At 43.8% G+C, this 24,186-nt stretch overlaps 1 protein-coding gene across 2 annotated transcripts in view; it reads right to left on the bottom strand.

Annotated features, from left to right (window-relative positions):
* The window catches only part of pip5k1ca (phosphatidylinositol-4-phosphate 5-kinase, type I, gamma a), a 61,993-nt gene extending 39,095 nt beyond the window's left edge, over positions 1-22,898 (bottom strand). For both annotated transcript variants that reach the window (XM_079505279.1, XM_079505278.1), the window contains exons 1-2: positions 22,541-22,898; positions 69-100 (exon numbers count right to left, since the gene is read on the bottom strand). In XM_079505279.1, coding sequence (XP_079361405.1) covers positions 69-100; positions 22,541-22,682 — 174 coding nt within the window. In that variant the 5' untranslated portion in view covers positions 22,683-22,898. The remainder of the gene's footprint in view (positions 1-68; positions 101-22,540) is intronic.
* Positions 22,899-24,186: the final 1,288 nt, after the last annotated feature.

The following is a 24,186-nucleotide window of genomic DNA, read 5'->3' as shown; positions in this document are numbered from 1 at the left end:
TGGAGGATCAAAGAGAGGAGTTTAGATGTGAGGAGAGCATTACAGAGACGGTCACAAGGACAGCCTACCTCTGTGATGAAGGCCTTCCTAGCAGCAGCATCTGAGGGAAAGAGACATAGAGAGAGAGAGAGAGAGAGAGAGAGAGAGAGAGAGAGAGAGAGAGAGAGAGAGAGACAAAAGAAAGATGTCCGTGTTAGTAGTTCTGAGAGGATGTGGACATGTTCCATTACCATCATTAGTGCTGGAACAAAGATAAAACCCCAAAGGGGTAGACACAGCAGTACAACATTACGCAATAAAACAGTCGAGCACACCTGGGGCCAACCAGTCAGTCAGTCAGTCAGTCAGTCAGTCAGTCAGTCAGCCATCAGTCAGTCAGTCAGTCAGTCAGTCAGTCAGTCAGTCAGTCAGTCAGTCATCAGTCAGTCAGTCAGTCAGTCAGTCAGTCAGTCAGTCATCAGTCAGTCAGTCAGTCAGTCAGTCATCAGTCAGCCAGCCAGCCAGCCAGCCAGCCAGCCAGCCAGCCAGTCAGTCAGTCAGTCAGTCATCAGTCAGTCAGCCAGCCAGTCAGTCAGTCAGTCAGTCAGTCAGCCATCAGTCAGTCAGTCAGTCAGTCAGCCAGCCAGCCAGCCAGCCAGCCAGTCAGTCAGTCAGTCAGTCAGTCAGTCAGTCAGTCAGCCATCAGTCAGTCAGTCAGTCAGTCAGTCAGTCAGTCAGTCAGTCAGTCAGTCAGTCAGTCATCAGTCAGTCATCAGTCAGTCAGTCAGTCAGTCAGTCAGTCAGTCAGTCATCAGTCAGTCAGTCAGTCAGTCAGTCAGTCAGTCAGTCAGCCATCGTGCACGTCACTCAATCAGTGGAACTGCAGCAGAGATGAACATTAGTCTCAACTCCTAGTACAATCTATTTATAACCCTACCCACTGTGGGCTGCACTGCACAGGGGTGAAGTGTCACGAACAGGCGACACACGATTACCAGACGGCCTCTCTCTACCCATTCAGCTATGCTACAGCCATATAGTATAGCGTTAGATTAGAGGATATTGCATACAGATATAATGATTTGAGACTGGAAGAAGCAAAGTACATTCATCGTTATATTCTATTTTATTTTAACACATAGTAAGTAGCCTTGGAAACCAATGGTTCCTGATCAATGTGAGTGTGACGCATAGGTCAGATTTAGAGTTTAATAAAAGACCATTATTGGACTAAATGTTCTTCCATCGTCTTTAACAGCGGAAGAAGTTATATTACAGCACAAAGCTCTGTGAAATTAATGCTAGCATAGATGATCTTTAAGTATCAAAGACAAATGTACTGTATTACAGTATTACTGTATTATATATAGTACAGGAATATTATGGGTTTTACCCTATTGCCAAAGGTTAAACATTAAAACAATGTATTTAATAACAACTAAATAAGTAAATAACAAGTTTAAAAGTCTATATCTGTGCTTAATGCATATATAAGCCAGTCGGCAGAGGCTTACAGTATTGTCGGTATCAGTTGATAATCATATCCATAACGAGCGCAGAGAAACATTTTGGTGAGCATGCATTCTGTATAATGGAGAACAGTGATGCAAAGGAGATGAGGAGCAAAATATATCTCTGCCTTATTAAATCACCAACCGGAACAAGCCTATAGAACACAGGGGCTGATTAGTTCAGGGCGGTCCAGGAAGTCTCATCAACTTCACACATTGGAAAAAATGGAGGACAATTAAGCGTACAGCTGGAAAACAACCTGTCTGAACACAGCACTGACAGGAAATCAATTATAAGGAAAGTGCCCTGGCACGAGGTGCACTAGAACAAACCAATGCAAGACACTGACGTAACACAGGACTATCATAAAGTACATGGAATGCAATAGTATACTACAGAATAGAGGTGCTCCGATCGATCGGCCACAGATCGGTGATCGGCCGATTTTCACTCAGAATGACTCGATCGATGATCTGCAATTTACCCGATCTGGAGAAACCGATCTTTTATACCATTTTTTTTCCCCTCTTACGCACAAGATCGTTATCGGTATTGTCCGATCGTGAGAAAAACAATCGGTGACCGTTCGGTCCCAAAAAACCTGATTGGAGCAGCTCTACTACAGAATATAAACCAAATAGAGACTAAAACAGAGAGGAGATAGTCACAAGTTCACAACTTCATGATTTGGTTGCAGTTTGACATGAATAGAAGGGCACTGTGGCATTTCTGTGGCCAAAGTCAAATGGTCTTATGTTTAGAAGATTATATATAAAAAGAAAAAGATAATTAGACCTTGGATGTTCTATCTTTTTCTGTACTTTGAGAACGGCATAATCATCTCAGGCAGAGCAGACAGATGGCAAATGAAACGCGACTTTGATATTACAGCCAAAGCCATTTTAAAAGCCCCCCGACATCAGTGATATTTACAGCTAAAGACATTTTAAAAGACCTCCAACTTCAGAGGTTATTCATCCTAATGAGCCTGTTCATGCTGAGATAGGAAGCCCAAACTGCTGCACGACGGCAAAGTCATCATGGGGAGGGATGGCATCTTCACACACAGCCTTTTTCCCCCCTTTCTCCCTCTCTGGCTCTACATGCTCGCCTGCCTGCATCTCATGGATACCCATGTGACTGAGCGGAGCAAGAGAACATTCTAAACCCCCCCCCACCCTCCCCCCTTCAGCTTCTTGCTGTCCCCTCTACCTATGTTGTGCATTGGGTTGAGCAAGCAAAAAAACGTGCCGATGAAATCTCAACAACCCTCACTGCAGGCAGCGGGAAGAAAAAAAAGAAGAAGAAAGAAAAAAGAATACAGTGCACATTCAAAACATGACAGCAGCCACTTGCCAAGGGTAGCCAAAGGTTACATCTCCTTGCTACTCTGCCTTGGTAATATTATAATTGTTTGTGTGGCTGTGGAACTGTGTGTGTATGTGTGTGGCTGTGTATGGCTGTGTGTGTGTGTGTGTGTGTGTGTGTGTGTGTGTGTGTGTGTGTGTGTGTGTGTGTGTGTGTGTGTGTGTATGCTTCGTTACCATCTTCTCTATCATTTGTTTGCGTGTGAGTGTGTGTGTGTGTGTGTGTGTGTGTGTGTGTGTGTGTGTGTGTGTGTGTGTGTGTGTGTGTGCGCGTGTGTAAATGGTTAAACCCACCAGTAGTGTACATGTTTTACATAGTATAATCCTCTGAATTAATTTGATTCCTTTAATAACTCTGAGACTGAGTGTACTAGTACAAACTGTAACCAAATGGACCCTTACCCTCAGTTAAATTACACTGTTAATGTGTACTGTGTGGCTGTGTGCTGTATCATACTAAAGCCATTCCCCTTCCCTTCCACATGCCTACATCCCTTAAGGCTGCCTTGAGAGTTAAGAGTGTGGCTTTGCGTCAGTGTGCGTGCGTAGACTGGTGTGCATGTGGGTGTGTGGCTGAAGGCTGAGGCCAGCGGGTTATAGGCATTGTGCATGCACCGTGCACGGCTGCACGCACACAGTGAGCGTATGCCTGGCTGTGTGTGCAAGCCCACCGTGCATGCATGCATGCCCGTGTTTGTGTTCCATCCCGCTGGCACCTTGCGGGCCGTGCCATAGCAGTCGGAGCAGGAACATGAAGGTTTGAGCAGCTCCTACACGGAGCCATCCATTAGAACCGTCCGCTGCCTCTCTATTCTGCAAAAAACTGAATTATGAATAATAGTAGTATTAAGCCCATTAAATTCGGGAAATCTGCTATCTTTGAATAATGCATTTTTAGAATCGGGGTCACTACAACAGTACTACAATAGTGGTAGTGATCAGTGGAGAGAGTTGAGTGAGATATTGCATTGTACTAGTATTTCTTTCTATATTTCCATTTTCCAGACCTCCTAATGGTGTTTTGTCATGAAGAGCAGAGAGACCTTCTGTTTATCCATGAGAAAGGATGCTCATTTGATCTATCAGTGAAGTATCAGCCTCTGTAGCTGCATTTATTTCAGTGATCTGAGCTAATCTGATCAGTCTCGGGTCTCGTTTATTCACAGCAGAGATAAGTGAACCAGTGACGGCTGCAGCTAATTACATTAATAATGAGACAGTTTTATTTGGGTACACCAGAGAGCAAGCTGACATTAGTCAATAGTACTGTCAATGCTTCGTAACTGGTACAAATCAAACTGGTACAAATCAAACTGCTAATTTTATTCACTGTGTGACAGCAGGTCAACAGCGGTGGAGATATACAGCTCACTTCTATCCATCAATGGCAATTTAAACTAAAGGAGATAACAGAATACACAAAACTTGCAACACATCAATATAAATATAACATTATGTTTGGCAACATTCTTACCAATAATGGGAGTTGGCAGAATGTAGACGTGGCATATGGAGGTACCAGAAATACATACCGCCCCCCTGTAATAAGCTGTGATACTGTACACGAACCCATCCAGTATATGGACAATATAGCACGGCCGCACGCACACGCACGCACGCGCATACGCACGCGCACAGTGTTTGTACAGTATGTACAGTATATACAGTGTGTACTGTATATACTGTACATACTGTACAAACACTAGAGGTTTGTGCCGTACTCTGCACCACGTTGTACCCGATTTGTGTGTGTGTGTGTGTGTGTGTGTGTGTGTGTGTGTGTGTGTGTGTGTGTGTGTGTGTGTGTGTGTGTGTGTGTGTGTGTGTATGAATGTATATATACAGTAGGCCTATATATAATACAGTATATATACACTGAAATTGTTCACAAGGAATGGAATGGCTGGACAAATAAATAGCTTATCATGCTGGTTGTTGCCCCGCAAGGCTGTTATCTTTAACAGCCTGCTCTTCTCTTGCCACCTTTACCAGAATGGTCCATTACTACTGAATGTCAGTGGATGGTAACCGACCAGGGAGAAGGGAATTCAAAGCTGCATCTCCTCCATCACCTCCTCCTCCTCCTCCCTCTCTCTCTCTCTCCCTCCGTCTCTCTCTCGGCTGCCCTTTGTCACCTCCTCCTCTCTCTCCCTCCCTCTTTTCTATTCTTATATTTCTAAGTTATAAGTGATCTCTCCTTGTTGTTCCTCAGGGAGACTAGTTGAGCCTGGGTAGGCCATCATCAATGACATCAGCTCTCGTCTACATCCGTGGTTCTCAACCTGTGCGCCCTGAGGATATTGCAAAGGCTCGAAATTAACTTTTATTTTCTTTTACTTGGTAGTGATGAGTGATGAGTGATGACCCCTCTACCTCACCAGCTTTTTTCAAATCTGGCGAGGGTTTACCCATGCTAGGCAAATCTATGGACTTTTAATGTTTGTTGAGAGCACTAAACCTGACGTCAGGTGGCAGCCATGGACTAGGAGCAGGGGAGCAGCACATAGGTTGGTGAACCAATAGGGAGCTGACATGCGTTTAAAGCGCTATAGTTTGATCTGCCTCTCTATACCAAGAAAAGTCAGGAAAACTGTCAGGTTAGGGCCCATTTGGTTCCATTTGTACACTCTCTTAGTTACATAACCTGATAAGGGTTCCTACTATGTACCATTTAGCTGGCGACCCCCTGAACTCCCTGAAGGACCCCTGGGGGTCCCCGGATCCCACTGTCCTACACACTGTGTCTGTGCATGTGTAAGCACAACAGCATCCACGTTGTTGCCTGATGATAGCTGACTCCGGGGCTCCACCGGGCGCGTCAGCGTCGCGTCTCTGTCACCGTCAGGGAATGTTCCCTTTTTAATCAATGAAGGGTGGCTCCACTGCCTGCGTTGCGTTGCGTGACTGCTTTAAAATTGCCCCGGTTAGTTTTTTGACGCACGCACGCACGCGTCTGGTGGAGCCCCGCCGTGAGGGGGAAGCGTCCCCCGTTTGTTTCTATTCCACATTGTAACCAGTGCCAGCCGTTCTATAGCATACATGTGTTGTTTGTTCAGTCATTAGCATGCTCTGTACAATCAAGTATTGCCAAACAGAGATCAACTACTGCTATCTTTGTCAACCAAAACGGTCGCAATTTCCGTCCTCCAGATAATTGTCGAAACCCTAAGATTAACAAACACGGAAGCCTAACATCCAAGTCAGTGTTCATTTAACCTTTACACACCAAGAGCATTTTCCAAAAGATATTTCTTCTTGAACTGGTTTGTGTCATGAGTGCACTCACACTGTGGGTGATTTTTCACTGTTAATAAATGCATTAACCTGCATGAATATAACCAAATTAATAGTTTGATGCGGAACTAAATGATTTTCACCATGTATGGTCTGTCTGTCTGTCTGTCTGTCTGTCTGTCTGTCTGTCTGTCTGTCTGTCTGTCTGTCTGTCTGTCTGTCTGTCTGTCTGTCTGTCATTGTTATTCCCACAGAGATCCAACCTACTCAGGAGTTCAGTACAGAATACAGATGTGACCAAATCCAATCATCCACTCACAATGTGAATATGCTGCACATGTAACTATAGTTGCACTCTCTCTCTCTTACATGCACGCACGCACGCACGCACACACACAGCACACGCGCACACACACACACGCGCACAGTAACCTTCAATTCTCATACAGAGAATAAATTATATTCCATGTTTTGAAATACCACACTCATACGAACACTCATACTGTATATGAGAGGAAATGTATTTTGAGTGCTTAAAATGTACCTAGGATGCTATTTATGATATGATAATGTATATCTAGGGTCTGAAATATATTTTCAAATACAATTTGAGGCAGATTTTTGTATAATTTTAAAGTGCCTTATAAATATTTAGTATTAGACATTTAGTGATTTAGGGTCAAATTACCTTACAGTAACAGACTAACAGTATAATATCATTGCAGTTGGGCAGAAACCTCATCTCCATATTTCAACACACACACACACACACACACACACACACACACACACACACACACACACACACACACACACACACACACACACACACACACACACACACACACACACACACACACACACACACACACACACACACACACACACACACAGTTCTTTTCTCTCCCACTTCCCTCGTTTCCATGGCGCCCCAATTGAGGTCAACCAGGTTTTTATGAGTTGTGCACGTGTGTCGGGTATCAACAGACACATGCTGCCTTCTACATGCGCCCTCTGACGAGTCCGGGGGAATTAGCATTGCAAATAAAACATATTCACTCATCTGCATTGCATTATACATGCCAGACCAGGAGGACAGTGGAGTGGACACACTCATCTGCATTGCATTATACATGCCAGACCAGGAGGACAGTGGAGTGGACATATTCACTCATCTGCATTGCATTATACATGCCAGACCAGGAGGACAGTGGAGTGGACACACTCAAGTTCTCTAAGCACCGTTTGCATTGACTATATTAACGCTCCATGGCAGTTACAATGGGTGAAAGATCAAGCAGCATCCATGCCTTCACAGTCGGCAACCGACATGGTGATGCACGCATCATGATCACCATGTAAACACTAAACTGACAGACGGATGAATCAAGAGCCAAACATAAAAGAAGCTAAAAACCCACAGAATCACAGAAGAAGTGAACAGTGGACCACATCCACTTACTGAAACAATCAGCTCAATATGTAAATGAGGCATACAAAACAGATCAAGATGAAAGCATTCCCGGCGGCGCCCGCTGGCCAAGTGGTCCAGGCACATGCCACATACACTGTAGGCTCTGGCCTGACAGCGTGTCGCGTGTTCGAGTCCCGTTCGTGACGACCTTTGCTGCGTGTATCTCCCCCTCTCTCTCTCCCTCTTTCCTGTCCATCTTCACTTGATACTATCAATAAAGGCAGAAAAGCCACAAAATAAAGAGCTAGCCTAGAACACTAAACCCGGGTGATTTTCACCCAGACAATTATGTTCATGTGATTTCCATAATGTTGCTGATGTCTGAGGTGGGTGGATCATTGGGTACCTTCAGGATGCTCAGTGATTATAGAAGGTAGTGTGTTTCCCTGCCCACATCCCTGTTTTTTTCTACAGGCAGGTGTTCGGCTGAACTTCAACCACTTCCATTATTTTCTTTATGAATATTTTTTAAATAATAGCCACATATGGTAAATGGTGCATTTATATAGCGCCTTTATCCAAGGCGCTTTACATAGATTGTGCATTACATTCACCCATTCACACACACATTCACACACCGATTGCGGCGGAAGCCATGCAAGGTACCAACCAGCACATCGGGAGCAATTTGAGGTTCAGTGTCTTGCCCAAGGACACTTCGACATGTAGACAGGAGGAGCCGGGATTCGAACCGCCGACCCATGGATCATTGGACGACCTGCTCTACCTCTTGAGCCACAGTCGCCCCGCCCCACCCCGCATCCCCCCACATGGCGATTTGAGTTCCTCAAATCGCCATGTATTGTTGTACTTTAATATATTTTGATGAGAAATATCTTTTTATGGAATGTATTATATTGGGTAAAATATACCCGGGTATAGTGTTGCCAAAATTAAGGTTTAGTGTTCTAGTCATTTGTTTTAATGTAACGCAGTCTCTGTGTGGGGGGTGTCCCTTTACACATCAGGCTTTCTTTTTAGTGGGGGGACAAGGTGTGTGTGTGTGTGTGTGTGTGTGTGTGTGTGTGTGTGTGTGTGTGTGTGTGTGTGTGTGTGTGTGTGTGTGTGTGTGTGTGTGTGTGTGTGTGTGTGTGTGTGTGTGTTTGTGTTAATTCTTCATTGATCCGACCCAGTTGGGATCAATAAGGGTGTCCCCGGAGATAAACTAAGTAAGAGACAGTCTGTGAAGCGATGCTCTGTTATTGTGGCAGAAGCTTAGTAATGGTGTTCTAGATATCGATTCGTTTTGACTCCTTTAGGCCACAAGAAAGCAGCAATTGCTTACTGTGTCAAAGGGCTCTGACCTTATCTACAGAAAGAAAAACACTCAATAAGATATTTGTAAAAAGAAATTAGGAAAAATCAATGACTCAGCCATTCTTTGTCCTGGATTGATAAAACTGACCCGGTTGTCAATTTAGCAAGTAAATAATATTTTTCCACTATATTCAGAGTTGGAGAAAGGAGCAGCCTGGGACCCTTGTGATCCCAAGATGTCTGCTCCACCTCCTGAGCCACATCTATGACATATGCTGCAACATGACCTTGTGTACACTGAGTGTATATAGGCCTTAAACCTGGACGCGGAGAGAAGCAGCCTTCAGTTTCTCTGCATCACGTATCTGCTACACTGTTTTAAGTACATTTCTGTTTGCCACAGACTTTTATTAAGGTTTTTGATTCATTTATTACGGTGCACTGTAACTCTGCTGTCATATTTTGTTTTACTTGAGCTTATTCTTACCGTCTCTGCACTTTGTCTGAATAACATGAATGTTTTGTCTGTGTTTGTCACAGGATACTCAGGATTAAACTCATGCCGGTTCTGTTCAACATCTTCTGTCACACATGAATGCACACATATATCTTTGTAATTTGTTTAAGGCACATTAGGTGAGACGAAAGGTTACTTACTACATATACTTGGGGCATGGGCTATTCAAGTATTGGCTAATGGCTTATGTTTTGATCGAGTGAACTTGAACAGATCCGAAGTCAGAACCATCAGCACATTTCACCTCAGTCTTTTGTCTCAGTAGCAGGTCAGATGGGTTTTCGGTTTTTCCATGACTGCACTGCTTTGGCCCTGCCCTCTACTCCCTCTGGCTCTGGCCATGGTCCAGCATGTAAGAGTAGGCTGTGCAGAAGCCTAAATGACTGTCTACTCCTGTGTTGTGTGTGTGTGTGTGTGTGTGTGTGTGTGTGTGTGTGTGTGTGTGTGTGTGTGCGTGCGTGTGTGTGTGTGTGTGTGTGTGTGCATCCATCCGTGCGTGCTTCCTTGTGTGCGTGGTGCGTGTGTGCGTGCATACGCGTGCGACTCGTTTCTCATCCAATAGAACACCATCGAAATAATGACTTGCTAATGTGCTAAGCTGTTGCTATGCTCATGCATGCAACCAGACGCACGCACGCACACACGCACACACACACACACACACACACACACACACACACACACACACACACACACACACACACACACACACACACACACACACACACACACACACACACACACACACACACACACACACACACACACACACACACACACACACACACACACACACACACACACACACTTGTCCCTACATGTTGCAGACTAAGCAGCATGGCTAAAGTCAACCATGAAAGAAAATAAATTTCAAGTCTCCCAAGAAAATGTGTCAATCATGTCGGTACACATCCACTTCCACAGTATTAGTTTGAAAACCCTGTCTATTCAACACACATCTTCACAGAGCGGGAAAGAGACTCTTCATATGCTGCTGCGGACAGTGCATGCATACCATGCAATGTATGGTATATGCAAGTATAACACAGCGAACGCCTGGAGGGAGCAGAGACTAGAGAGGAAAGCCTTTCACTATGCCAAGTCAACTGAGTTTCCATTATGATCAATAGTGTCAGGCGGGCAGGCAATAAAAAGCTTCCTGCCCTCTCTTTTTTTCATCTGGCTGGAAACATCCCTCAGAGACATGGAGCCGAGAGCTGCTGGATGATGAGCCATTCATGGCAGAGTGGACCAGTACCTCTGGCTCAGACCTGCTCCCGCTGATGAATGAAACTCAAAACAGAGCCTTTATTGAAACAGGGAGTCTGTATAAGAAATATGCTTTACATAACAACTCTGCATGTTCTCTTTTAACCCAAAAGTTATTAACCCATTTAGGCCTGAGGCCGATTCTAAAAACGCCTCTAAATCCTGACCTAAGGTTTCTGAAAAACTTTTAAATGTTTTACATTTTTGAATACTGTACATACTGTACAGAACCCAAAAATGGGTTCCCGTGGCCTGAGGGGGTAAAACACCAAAAGGGGTTCCCGCCCAGAATGGGTTAATCTTCTAGTACTAGTACTTCTAGTCCATGTTCCTTGATGCCTATATACAGAGACAGACATTGTCATAATAGTCATAATAGTCATTTGTTAATGTTCAGTTTTGGTTCACCGCTTGTCTTCTTTTAGTAGCTGCTAGCAATACCACAGTAAGCTTCTGAAACTAATGCAATTTACAGTCTGTGCTAAATCGATAGTATGGCGTCCGTCCAGTTAATTTATGTTCAGTTATTCCACCTCTAGATACTCCTTCGACTGAATCTGCCAAGTAAGTGCCAACCTCTCACTCCAAGATAAATATTGTGTTTAGTACTTGTGGAAAGCCTGGTTTCTATTTACTAGTCTGACTGCGCTCAGATCTGGTCTACTGCATGTATGCGGCCATTTCCATACCGGAACCACGCATGTACACATGCTGCAAGTCGCAAGTCTGAAAATAAATGAAACAGCAATAAATGCATGCACTGTCCATCAATATAACATAATGAACGTTCCGACATCCGGACTGGGGCCAGCCCTACTGGGGCCAGCCCTACTGGGGCCAGCCCTACTCCGCAGCCACAAGGCCACTGTCTGGTAGTAGACTACTAAAGAGCTTCTTCCAAAGGCCAGGATAATCACCCGCTCAATGAGGTAACCAAAGCAAAGCTTCAGAAACTCTAATATCTCCACCAAAGACCCCCCCGTCCCCTCCCACAAAGTCCCTGTGATGAATAATGCCAAAGACATGACAAAGGTCATTTTTACTGCATTCTATACACTAACTTCAGTAATCAGTATATAACACAATTACACAAGTCACTTTTACAGAAGTCAACATGCTGACAGGTGGAGTTACATTGTCTCTACTGGCTGCTATTATACATTGGCTGCTATACAGTATTGTATATACTGTAGCTTGTTTTTTAACCAATGCTCAAGTCTCCGATCTTCTGCTTTAAACGCACTAAGGAGGAGATACATTTATATTCAAACGTCTTAGTTCATAGTTGCTATGAAAGTGAAAGCTGTTGAATTGAGAATCCTGGCAGTTACTGTCAGCAGTCACATAATTGATTCTTCTCATTTCCTGCAGTCTGATCTCTATCAGGAGTCACAGCACATTTCGTTCCAAACTGTATGACGTTCCTAATGGACTATAAATGGACGAGGTGGTTATGAAAATGTCTTGTTTATTCTATCCGTAGTGGACTCTGACATGGAAATGGCAGGTATGGGCGAGGGCTGCGCTACAGCAAGCTTTGTCTTCATAGTGCATGTGGGTTCGACTCAGTTCTGCTCTGCCAAGTCTTGATGTGTGCACTATGAAAATGTCCTGCTGCCCACTGTGCCCACTGCCCAGTAAAAAAAAATCACACTCACACTCACACTCACACTCACACTCACACTCACACCCACTCACACACTCACACACTCTCACACACACACACACACACACACACACACACACAGTACACACACACACACACACACACACACACACACACACACACACACACACACACACACACACACACACACACACACACACACACACACACTCATAATGCAGGAGACAGCAGGATGTTGTGTTTCCGAAAAAACGACCTTGCTGGCAAGATGGCCGTGGTCTGCATTAGGGTTAGTTAGCTACGTGCATATGGTCAATTGAATTGGTTTGTACACTAACTGGCTGAGCCACTAGGGGCACCATCAAACACATTTGTCTAATAACCACTTAAAACCTCTACAGTGAGTCTACACTAAATACTTAATTGGCCGGGGTTGTCTCTAAGCCAAACTCTAAGTTTGTTTTCTTTCCTACTACATCAAATCTCTTAGTCAAAAACAGAGCTTGTAGATTTGCTACTGTCAGCAAATGACGTTCCCTCCAGAACAGGGATGCTACTGTTCAAGTGATTAATAAGACTGAATGATGCCCCAAGCCAAGTCAACAAAACACACAGACACATGTGAACGTGATTCCCTACAGTATCCCATAGCTGGCCATATCTGACTATTTCCTTCACTGAAGACCAGGATGTGAGGTCCATTCACCATGTCATCATGTATTGTGAGCCAATATTTCGGCCTGTTAAATGAATGGGTATACTATAGAGTGTGTACATGCATACAAATGTAATACAAAACATACAAATGTTTCTCAATTCAGGGTATCAGTTGACATTCTCAACCACATACTGTCGAGGAAGAATTGTCTATTTATACTTTATAGATATGAATTTGCTTGTCAAGCCAACACGGGCATATGTTAGTGTGTTCCTTCAGCAACATCTTGCTGCTCTTGGAGAAAAGCAGCACCATGTTCCTTCCGCAGGCAAACAGTTCAGCACTCAAGGCTGGACACCATTGTCTGTCTGTCTGTCTGTCTGTCTGTCTGTCTGTCTGTCTGTCTGTCTGTCTGTCTGTCTGTCTGTCTGTCTGTCTGTCTGTCTGTCTGTGTCTGTGTAAATAGATAGATAGAATACTTTATTGGCAGTTTAAGAAAATATTACAGAAAATGACATCATTTTAAAAAACGCCAAATGGACTTTGACACAAAAAGAGCCTTCGCTTGTTTCCATTGTGGTCCACCATGTAACATGAAATTATACACAAACATGACTGTACAAACAAAACAACCATGAAACAAATAACAAATAATCCATAAGGCTGGGAGCTATATACAAAGAGGTACCCTAAGACAGGGGTTCTCAACGTTTTTGGCCGGGGACCCCCGGAAATGCTTTGGCCATGTCTCGCAACCCCCACTTCGCCCCCTCCCCACCCCCAATACAAATTGATCGCTACAATAACCTTAATAATAGAGAAAATATATACTAAAACCAGATATAATCATTAAGGAAAGTTTATGCATGCACTATGTGTACTGTGTAAACTCCCAATTTTCATTTTCCAGCCATTCAGCTGCAAAAACAAAAGAAAAAAAATGTTTTTTTTTTTTTATCATCTGGGGACCCCCCGGAATAATTTCGGGACCCCCTGAGGGTTCGTGACCCACAGGTTGAGAACCCCTGCCCTAAGAGAAGAGTCCAGAGCATGGGAGATGGGCTATCCAGGGTCAGAAGCTAACTATGACCAGTTAGTGTGCAGATGGAGCCATGATTTAAGGTCTTTCCTAAATCTTGCAAGAGAATTTAAGGATTTCAGGGCTGGAGGGAGTGCATTCCACAGAGTAGTGGCTGCGTAGAAAAAAGCATTTGTTTCCCTTGAGTGTCCTGAAACTGGGGGGAACTAGATCATGTGAACTTCCTCTGGTTGAGTACCTGTGAGCATCCCTCACTCTGGGCAGGTAGCCCAGCAGGTACTTAGGAACAGAGGCATCTGTGTGTGTGTGTGTGTGTGTGTGTGTGTGTGTGTGTGTGTGTGTGTGTGTGTGTGTGTGTGTGTGTGTGTGTGTGTGTGTGTGTGTGTGTGTGTGTGTGTGTGTGTGTGTGTGTGTGTGTGTGTGTGTGTGTGTGTGTGTGTCTCTCTCTCTAAGGTTCTAATAACTAGAACAAGGACCCTTTCTATCTGAACGCCCCACCTCACACACCCACCTGCCATAACCCACCTCCACCCCCAAACCCGAGCCATATTTGTGCCACATTTGGAGGCAGTTGGACTACTGTAACTGGTCTAGGGTGGAAAGTTTCGGAAACAAGCCCTAAGGGATTTTGTTTTATCCTTTTAGCATTTTTGTATAAATGTACCTCTGTACTTTTTTTGCAAACAAGAAAAAAGTATTCAAACAATCAATCAATTGTAACACACAAACGCACAACACTAGATGTGAGATTTGTTGATATGCTGTGGAAGTGGAGACAAGAAGGAAGGAGAGGCGAGACAGAGTGTTTCTATGGAAGAAGCTAGGGAGGAGTTAACAGCATGAAGACATGAACAAGCAGGGTGGAGAACTGGAGATGAGCTATTTGGATCTTGCTGCGGTTTGTTCTCGCTGACAGCAGCACAGGCACCTCCTCACGTTAGGTGACTCAGTAGTAGAAGCCAGGTAATCTAACTACAGAGAGGCCTAATTCATGCCCTGTAGAAGGTTCATGACAGAAATGTTGCCTTTATATATAATAAAAGCTTTCTTTATTTTATAGAACATTGGGGAACCCTGGTCAAGGAGGTATAGGTTTAAGTGGTTAACTTAATATGACCACTGGTTGTCCTTTGGTATTATCCTGAAGAATGCTCCATTGCCTTCTCCTCAGGCATAGGCTTTAGCGAATAAGGCTAACATTTAGACAACCACAGCTCCGTCAACACAGACCAGTCTCTGCAGGTTGGGATCCAAACAAGCAGACCAAGCCCAATAAATACCAATAATATTTCCCTAACGTGACTCACACGGTAAGTAAGGTCACAACATGTTTTTGAGGCGCCAGTAGCAAGGCCTAGTGTAGACGGTCACACTGACAGCACTGCTTTTGTGATAGCCTGAGGCATACAGTTGCTCAACCACGCTCACACAGGGCAGAGCCCATTGGAAATCACAAATGACATGAGCCGCCCTCTCTGGTGTGAGGCTATGCTGTTAAACGTAAGTAATTTCAGCTCTGCTCAGCTCAGATAAAATTAATGCCCACGGACAAAGAGCACTGAACAACGCGCCGGGTTTCTGGGAGAAGTCACTGACAGTATGAGTAAAACGGCCAGAGGCTGATAATATGAACCATAAATGTAATGTAGCACGTTTGCCACAGGTGTTGTTGGGACCGCATGACGGCCTCAGTGGAGACAGGGAGATTGGAGAGAAATGGCTATAGTTTGCGCTGCAAAGTGTATATACACTAATGGTGGTGCATAATTGCATATCCTATTTTCTTTTCTTTATTTTTTATGAGGAGAGGCAAGTGTCTCTGCCTGCAGCAGGCTTCATAGTCATCTAGAACCAATAAATGAACCCTAGTCTGCTCTCTGGTCCAACAATAAACTCAACATCTCACGAGTTGTGAGCTTGTAGATCTGCTATTTTTGCAGAATGTTTGTCAATTCTTGCAGAATATTCAACTGTTTTGCCAAATGTTTACTTAACATGCCCAGAATATGGACACATGGTTGAATGTGGTTCATGAATGAATGACATTACATTCTCAACACACAGAATCATTAAAATTTAAAAGAAACCTTCAGGCTCCACCATCTCTCTCTTTCATTCTTCCACTCTGCAAAGATGGCATGTCATTCACTAAATGGTAAATGGTGCATTCATATAGCACCTTTATCCAAGGCGCTTTACATAGATGCATTAGATGCATTAGATAGGTGCATTACATTCACCCATTCACACACTCATTCATACACCGATTGTGGCGGAAGCCATTGCAGGTACCAACCAGCACATCGGGAGCAATTTGGGGTTCAGTATCTTGCCCAAGGACACTTCGACATGTAGACAGGAGGAGCCGGGATTCGAACCGCCGACCCATGGATCATTGGACGACCTGCTCTACCTCTTGAGCCACAGTCGCCCCACTGAACAGACAGTGGAATCAAACCCCTTGAATAACAATCAGGGAGACATACACACCAGCCCAAGTCCGCGCAGCGTTGCAGGGGGATTGCACAACAACGAGACAGCGCTTCACCTGGCAGAAAATGATACGCATGTCATTGTTGTTTTCTCTTCATAGACCCTTAAATGTGTTGTTGGAAGCATACAGCAGAAGATCACAGTAGACTTCTATTAAAGAACTGGTCTGAGCAGCAGCATTGTCCAGAATACTGTACAAATATTCTTGTCAAAACACAGCATTACATTAAGAAAAGATAACAAATAGGACTTGTCAAAAGTCAAAACACATACTAACTGTATACGACTTTTAGCTTCATGTAGGCCTATGTTTTATGTGTTTAGTGTTATTTGTGACAACATATGGCCTCATGAAGCCTTCAAGTGACTGGATCATACTGGTGTCACGTTTTAATTAGAAACAGCAGTAGTCTTCACCTTTCTATCCCATCCTGAGGGACAGGACACTATGACACTATAGCACAAAACCGAGCCAGGACCGTAATGCTTGGCTGACACCAGGAAAGCAGGCAGTGAGGAATGACAGAGCCATGCCATGGCCCTTTGCATGTACAAAGTCAGGGGAAAGGCAGAAATGACCCCTTTCCCATTGGACCAAAAAAGGGGTTAAAAATAGCATTAATTCCTGGGAGAAATGTCTCTGCAGTAGATGTTACAGTTCTGATCAACAATGAAAGCATTAGGGCAGGGTAGGCAAGGCAAGGCAAACATTCTCTTATTCAAATGTTTACTGCATTTACTGCTGTGTGACGTTTAGGCACATCGCCAAAACTGAATTGGTAGTATGAAGGAGTACATATATTGATATATTGCCATACAGATTTTTTTTTAGCACAGCTATAGTGAACCGACCTGTGTAGAGAGTAGACAAACACATTTTAAGAACCTGGCCAAGCCCAATGGGAACTAATTGGCTTTGCTGTCATTTTACATACTGTACCAGACATCAACTGATTTCAGCCAGGGACAAGAGCAATATGCCAGCACATTTACTGTTCAGTTCAGTTAGTGTTTCTAATGTCTTACTGTCAGTAAAACATTAGTGGTTGAACGTAAAATGAACTGCATCACCAAAGTACGTACGTAAATGATGCCAACAGACTCAACAGAGGAGCCAAAGTCCAAGCACTGTCAAGCACATCGTGCCAGCCAGAGCAGCACAACCAGAGGGAGAGAGATAAAGAGTGCATGCACGAGTGTAAAGAGGAAGCAGATGGATCAATTGTAAATTACGCAGCAGGCAGCCCCCCCCTGTGCCTGCGTCAGCAGTTCAGACAGCCACTCGCCTGCAGCTGAGAAAAAAGGGAGCGATAAGGACCGAGGGATAGTGACAAACGAGTGGCAGAGTCCAGGGAGTCTCTCATAGTCATAAGGGAAAAGGGAGAGGAGAGAACAGGTTCAATATTTACCAATTCACAGACTTGATGCAACTTAAGTCATTATTTAAGGCGGTAATTCTAAACCCTTTTAATTTCAAGGACCCCAGTTTCATATGTATTTAGGCCACAGACCCATTTGATTAAAAAAAAAAAAAAAAAAGGCACAAATAAGCTTTGAGCTCCAGTCTATACCTTTTCAATCAACCAGAAAGAAATGTCAGATTACATTATGTAATGTTTGTATGATACTGTTGATGGGGATTTAATTATAACCCCATGGGACCCCAATTTATACTGTAAAATCCCCAGTGTTCATATAGTGTGTTCAGTTAAGTACACAAACTTAAGGGTCCATTTGATCATTATTCACAATTCGTCAGAGTTACAGATTACCGTCAATTAATTAGCTACCGGCCCCCTAAAGTCCCCTCAAGGGCCAATGGGGGTCCCAGTGAATTAAAATGAGCACATATAGGCCTTTGTGACTTGAGCCTAGTTGTGCAAGGAGGGATCATGGAAGACTGATGTAGGACTGATGCCAATGGTAGTCATGTCACCCAAGAGTCATGTCTATATTGTCAAAGTAATACATGTTCTCCCTTCGCACTTTATATTTCAGTTGAATAAATAATGCTATTCCATTCATTTCAGATACTGTGATGGGGGGATGAGGGGAATAACAGGGGATACACCTATCCCTCCCTGCGTGTGCGTGTGCGTGCGGACACGTGTGTGTGCGTATACTAAATTTAGGCTCTGCCTCTGCTTTAGCTGAACAGAAGCACACCTGGCTGGTAGGTAAAGGCATAATATGTTTGGAATCCTAGACGCCTTCATTTAGATAAACACAGCCTATATGAAATTATACACTACAGAGTTGGCCATAATACTAGCACACTGAACGCACAGGCCACATGATGACAAGCCTGTACAGTTGCCGTTTCTTCTTTTCCTAATATTTCCCTGTTCTGCAAGCCTATGCATGTGACATGTCAGGTCAAACAAAATACTGTACGGGTTCATTTTGTTTACAAACAACTAACACAAAATGTCTGCAGACAAACTGGAAAACCTTTGGCAGGGCAGGAGAATCCATCTTTATCTCATCAAGACATTATAGAATGACTTTAAGCTAGAAGGAATGGAGTTTCTGCTCTCACGGTGATTTCCTTATTGTCTCCACCAGGCCGAAGGCATGGGGAGAGAGTCCGAGTCCGTCCGTGTGTGTGTGCGTCCGTCCGTCCGTCCGTCCGTCCGTCCGTCCGTCCTTCCGTCTGTGAACAGCTAATCTCCGGCACCGTTAACCCGGTCGATGCCACATTTTGCACACACACTCCCTGGATGCCAACGATGAACCTCTGCCCCATAATTTCCAGAACGGCTTGTTATAGCGCCACCAGGAGGCCGCTTTGTGCAAAACAAGTTTTTGGACAGTACACCTACAGATTTTGTCCAAACATCACGCACATTGGTACACAGTCTCTCTAGAGCCATTCAACGAAACGGGTCTTTCAGATTTCTCAGACTCCATCCTGATTGGCTAAGATTGGCTTCCAAAGTTCGCAGGAGTGCTCAGTTTCTAACAAAATGCTGCAAATCATGAACACATTGTGTGACTTCCGTGAAATTGTGCACGCACATTCCCACTAGGCCGAGGAAGAAATGCCACATGAACATTTTCAACTCAGCCTCATGGTGGCGCTATAACTGGCCGAAAAGTGTTTTTACCTCTAACTGCACGGATCTGTGGATAACTGTGGAATTTTTCACATCTGCTCTTTATAGCGCCACCAGGAGGCCGGCCTATGCAAAACACATTTTCTAATATTACTCATTCAGATTTTATCCAAATTTCACGCAAATCGGTACACATGCTCTTCATAGTCATGTGATCAACACGGGTTTGTTTGATTTCTCATAATCCACCCTCATTGGCTACGATTGGCTTCTAAACCTTTCAGGAGTAGCCCGCTTTGTACCCGTTTTGTACAAATCGCCACAACTACTCAACGCAGCGTCCGATTGTGGTGAAACGGTCCATGCATATTCCCACTAGGCTTTGGAAGAAATGCCACTTGACAGTTTTCAAATCAGCCTCATGGTGGCGCTACAACAGGCCAAGCCGCGTCACACACACACGTTTATATTGCTCCTAAACATTTTGCCAAACATCACACACACACTCCTATCCTCCTGGTGGAGACCTGTGCCCAGAAGGGCACTTTTTCTAGTTCATTTTTGTATTGTTCCTTTGTTTGTTGTTTTTCTCGTTTATATTTCCTGTTTGTTTTTAAACCTGTTTTTGAAAAGCTATATACCGGTAAATAAAGTTTGTTATTATATCATTATCAGTTCATTGTTTCTTTCCAGTTAGGCCTACATTTTCCATTGCAGGGGTGGCAGTGGCTCAGGGGGTAGAGTGGCCGGTAGAACGGCTGGATGGGAAAACCGCGAGGTTCCCAGTTCGATCCCGGGCTCCCCTAGAGTTAGTGTTGAAGTGTCCTTGAATGGACAATCCATGTAAAACGCTTTGGATAAAAGCGCTATATAAATGCACCATTTACTGTACTATTTATTGCATGTGAGGTAAGGGTGCAATATGTTAGCACACATTTGTGACATAACCGGTGCAGCTGGGACACACTTTAGCTAGGCTAACTGACTAGAAAAGGGCCCAGCCAGGCAGGCGGCCAAAGGCACCTTCTGACACAGCTGAGCTGAACTAGTCACCCTCTCTGCTCGTGCTCTTTGATTCGCTTGGCTGTTCTGTCTTGAAGTACTGGTTGGTTCGATTCGCCCCTCGATTCGCTTGTCAATGTCAGTGTGTTTAGTCACCATGGACAAGATGAAAACCCCTCAACCTTGACGAACAGCTCAGAGGACCGCTGAAGCATAACGTGAATGACGTTTGGCCCATTCAGCAGTCCAATGAACGTTGTGAGGTACTGTATGTTGTGTGTTGTGTCATATAGTATGTGCATTGTGCACGTGTTCAGGCTGGATAGTGGATATGCATTCGCGGCCACACACATCCACTGAGCTCTCAAGACAGATAACAGCAGAATCTGTCAGCAGTGCACCACTGCCCTAAACAATAAACATGGAATGTTGTTGTTAGTAGGAAATTAACACAGAAGGAAGTTGACTAAGGAAGGGGTCGAGTGCTAAACCTTTTTGCCCCTCTTTTTTTCCTTTTTCTTTTTGAGGGGCGCTAGCCCCTCCTATATAGTATATACAGCTTTTGTCCCCACACGTCTCATATTTGCCATTAACAATGAAAGGAGAAATTGGGTCAAATGTCTGCCAAATATGACGTAAATCTTGTCCCCACACGTCTCATATTTGCCATTGACAATGAAAGGAGAAATTAGGTCAAATGTCCGCCAAATATGACGAAAATTCGTACGACGACAAGAGCACCCCTCACTTCACACGGGTGTGATTTTTTTTTTTTAACCCAAATGGGTTCTCAGATTGTACAAGTACAAGTGCTCAAATGTCTACACAGCCCTAGATGTTTCTAAAGTAGATAATAAACAGCTTCATTCAACACCCAAGCAATGTGGTTAATTTCACACACAGCAGGTGAAGGAAGGTTTTCTAGAACATACTGTACACTAGATGTTGTTGGTAGGGCTGAGATGTTTTTTATGTTCTATTTATTAGTTTATTTGTCTTTTGTATACTGATTTTATGATGTTCTCTGTTGTGAATGTTATTATTACAGTGATTTTAGTTAACAGATGTTTTATGAGTGAGATACCATAGCTATGCTGCAATTATTTATTTGGATCACAATGGAATTACGTCCTCAGACTTTGTGTGCAATCCTGATAATTGTACTGTACTATGCACTTTGGTGAATTGTATCATGAATTTATCAAATCAAGTCAAACACCCTTTCTCAGTCCACTTGTAGACCCTGATCCTTTTCTTTAACCATCAGCCACCGGTTTTCCACCTGCTCTTTTTAAATCATGCACATTATTATCTACTTGAAAAACTTGAAAAACGACTCTACCTTCTTGTTATTTGACTTCTCTATTCTCTTTCCTTATTCTAACCCTTCCTGTAACTGCAACTATTGAGAGCTTGCACAATAAAATAATTCCACCAACAACGCTGTTTTCATGTGATGTGACAGTATAGTTATATTCTGATTGGATGGAGCCTCAGATGCAGGAACGGAGTGGATCCTCTCTATAGTTCATCATGGAAGATGCAGATGTTCAGCACAGCTGTCCGTCTCCCCCAGCATCACATGATGCCATGCATAGTACTATAGCCTACTATCACTGACACCAGCATCCCAAACAAGACTCACAAGACACACACTGTCTAGTCTACACTGAGCAGGCAGGCAAATGAGGAAATATTGAGTTATATCCAGATTCCAGACAGTTGACAACTAGATGACTTTGACCGACTGACCGTCAAATAACAGGTACAAAAACACCACATCGTTATACTGAGCGTCGAGTCTGTTTCTTCCATGATGACTGACTGGCCACCACCTACCATAGTTCACCTACCTGCTTGCTTCCCACATCTATCCAGCTAACTCAGCTAGCACTAGCTGCTAGCAAAGATGACTCTGCTCTGCTGCTCTGGACTCTCGGGCTATACAGCTTGGTCGTCAACCATCACAACACAACCACGTATGGAACACGTATAAAAAATAAATATGACAGTTGGGATTTATTATTAAAACAGACAAAAAAATGAGTAGGCCTACCCATGTCTCCGGCGTCCATCCCATAGCTAACTCCAACGACCGTGTCCGCATCCTCGGATGCTGAAGCTGAAGCCCCGGATAACGAGCTCCCATCCCTGGCCTCGCTGGACAGCCCCACCGCTCCCTCGGCTGCTGCTTCCATTCAGACTCCCAGAGAAAGGGCGAGCCCTCCGACAGAAAGACCCGCAGCTTAATGTGGATGATTCCGGGAGATGATGAACGTGTCGCGCGCCGTACAAACCATATGATGTAAAAATCTAAATAAGAAATTGCTCTCTCTCTTCTCTCTCGGTGTTAATCCCTTACGGTCCTCTCATCCGTGCGGTGGACCAGGACAACAGCAGTACTATGTACTACTGACTGGCTGCTGCCTGCTCCTCCTCACGACTACACTGCTGCCACTATTACAAATATGCACGCACAGTGCACAGTGCACACAGCAGGCAGCAGCTTGCCCGTGTGTCGGGCATTATGGTGCCATCTAGACAATTCTGCTGTAACTGCAGTCATTTGATTTGAATAAAAGTAGCATACGTAATTACGTACAACTTCATTCCATTCACTAAATTCAGTGTGTAAATCAATTACTTAAAGTCTGAGTGTACAAAATGTAACTAAATTGACCTTTCCGTGTCTGCAAGGATACATTAGATTAATCTGAATTTTGATTATATCTGTTTTAAATAGGCTAGCCTATCTTTGACTTCAAAATAGTCATTGATTTATAGTTTCACAGAAAACTCACCCGATTAACACTTTGATTGCTACAAGATCTCGACAGGCCTATTTGGATGTTGCTACCGTTTAACATTGCACAAAGGCCTTGTTCGGGGGCCCACAGCAAAATGTTCTCTTATAGCGAGAATCACACGCATACATCAAAAGAAAGCTGAACTTGTCCACTTCAATTTAAAAAATACATTTTGATTTTACCATGTTCCATTCTGGAGATATTGACCTTTTTGCAACACCTGCATTTGCCTGGAAGTGGTTATCTTGAACAGCGAGCAGAGTTATGGATGGTTTAAAGTCAGAGACATTGACAGGCAGATATAAAATTGAACCCAATAAATATCCTATACATCCTATACACCGAATGAAAGCCCTGAATGTGTACTGTTGCGCGGTGCAACTGTAGAGAACAGTTGCACCGCTCACTTCACAGGGGTGTGATTTTTATTATTACAGTAGAAGTTTACAGACCAAACTGTAAATAAAAGGTTTACATGACTTTCTGCCTCAGTCCGTATATAGCGAGCTGTAGTGAATAAGTACAGAACAGTTGCAACGCTCACTTCACAGGGGTGTGATTTTTATTATTACAGTAGAAGTTTACAGACCAAACTGTAAATAAAAGGTTTACATGACTTTCTGCCTCAGTCCGTATATAGCGACCTGTATTGAATAAGCAGAGAACAGAATATGGGACAGAGTTGCACCACTCACTTCACATGGGTGTGATTTTTATTATTACTACAGTAGAAGTTTTTTTCTTATGAAAGCAGAGAGTCTTCTGTTTCATACGGTATATAGTATTTATATGTCGCTATAGGCCTTATTTTGTGAATATTGAGTTCGGGTCCATGTCTTCTCTGCAGTTATATCTGGTGGGCGCAATGTGCATCCACCCAGTAACCAATTTATGA

Source organism: Electrona antarctica, assembly GCF_951216825.1.
Source record: "Electrona antarctica genome assembly, chromosome: 7".
Classification (NCBI taxonomy): domain Eukaryota; kingdom Metazoa; phylum Chordata; class Actinopteri; order Myctophiformes; family Myctophidae; genus Electrona; species Electrona antarctica.
Note: the sequence above shows the minus strand (reverse complement) of the source record. Positions and strands in the feature narration are given on the sequence as shown.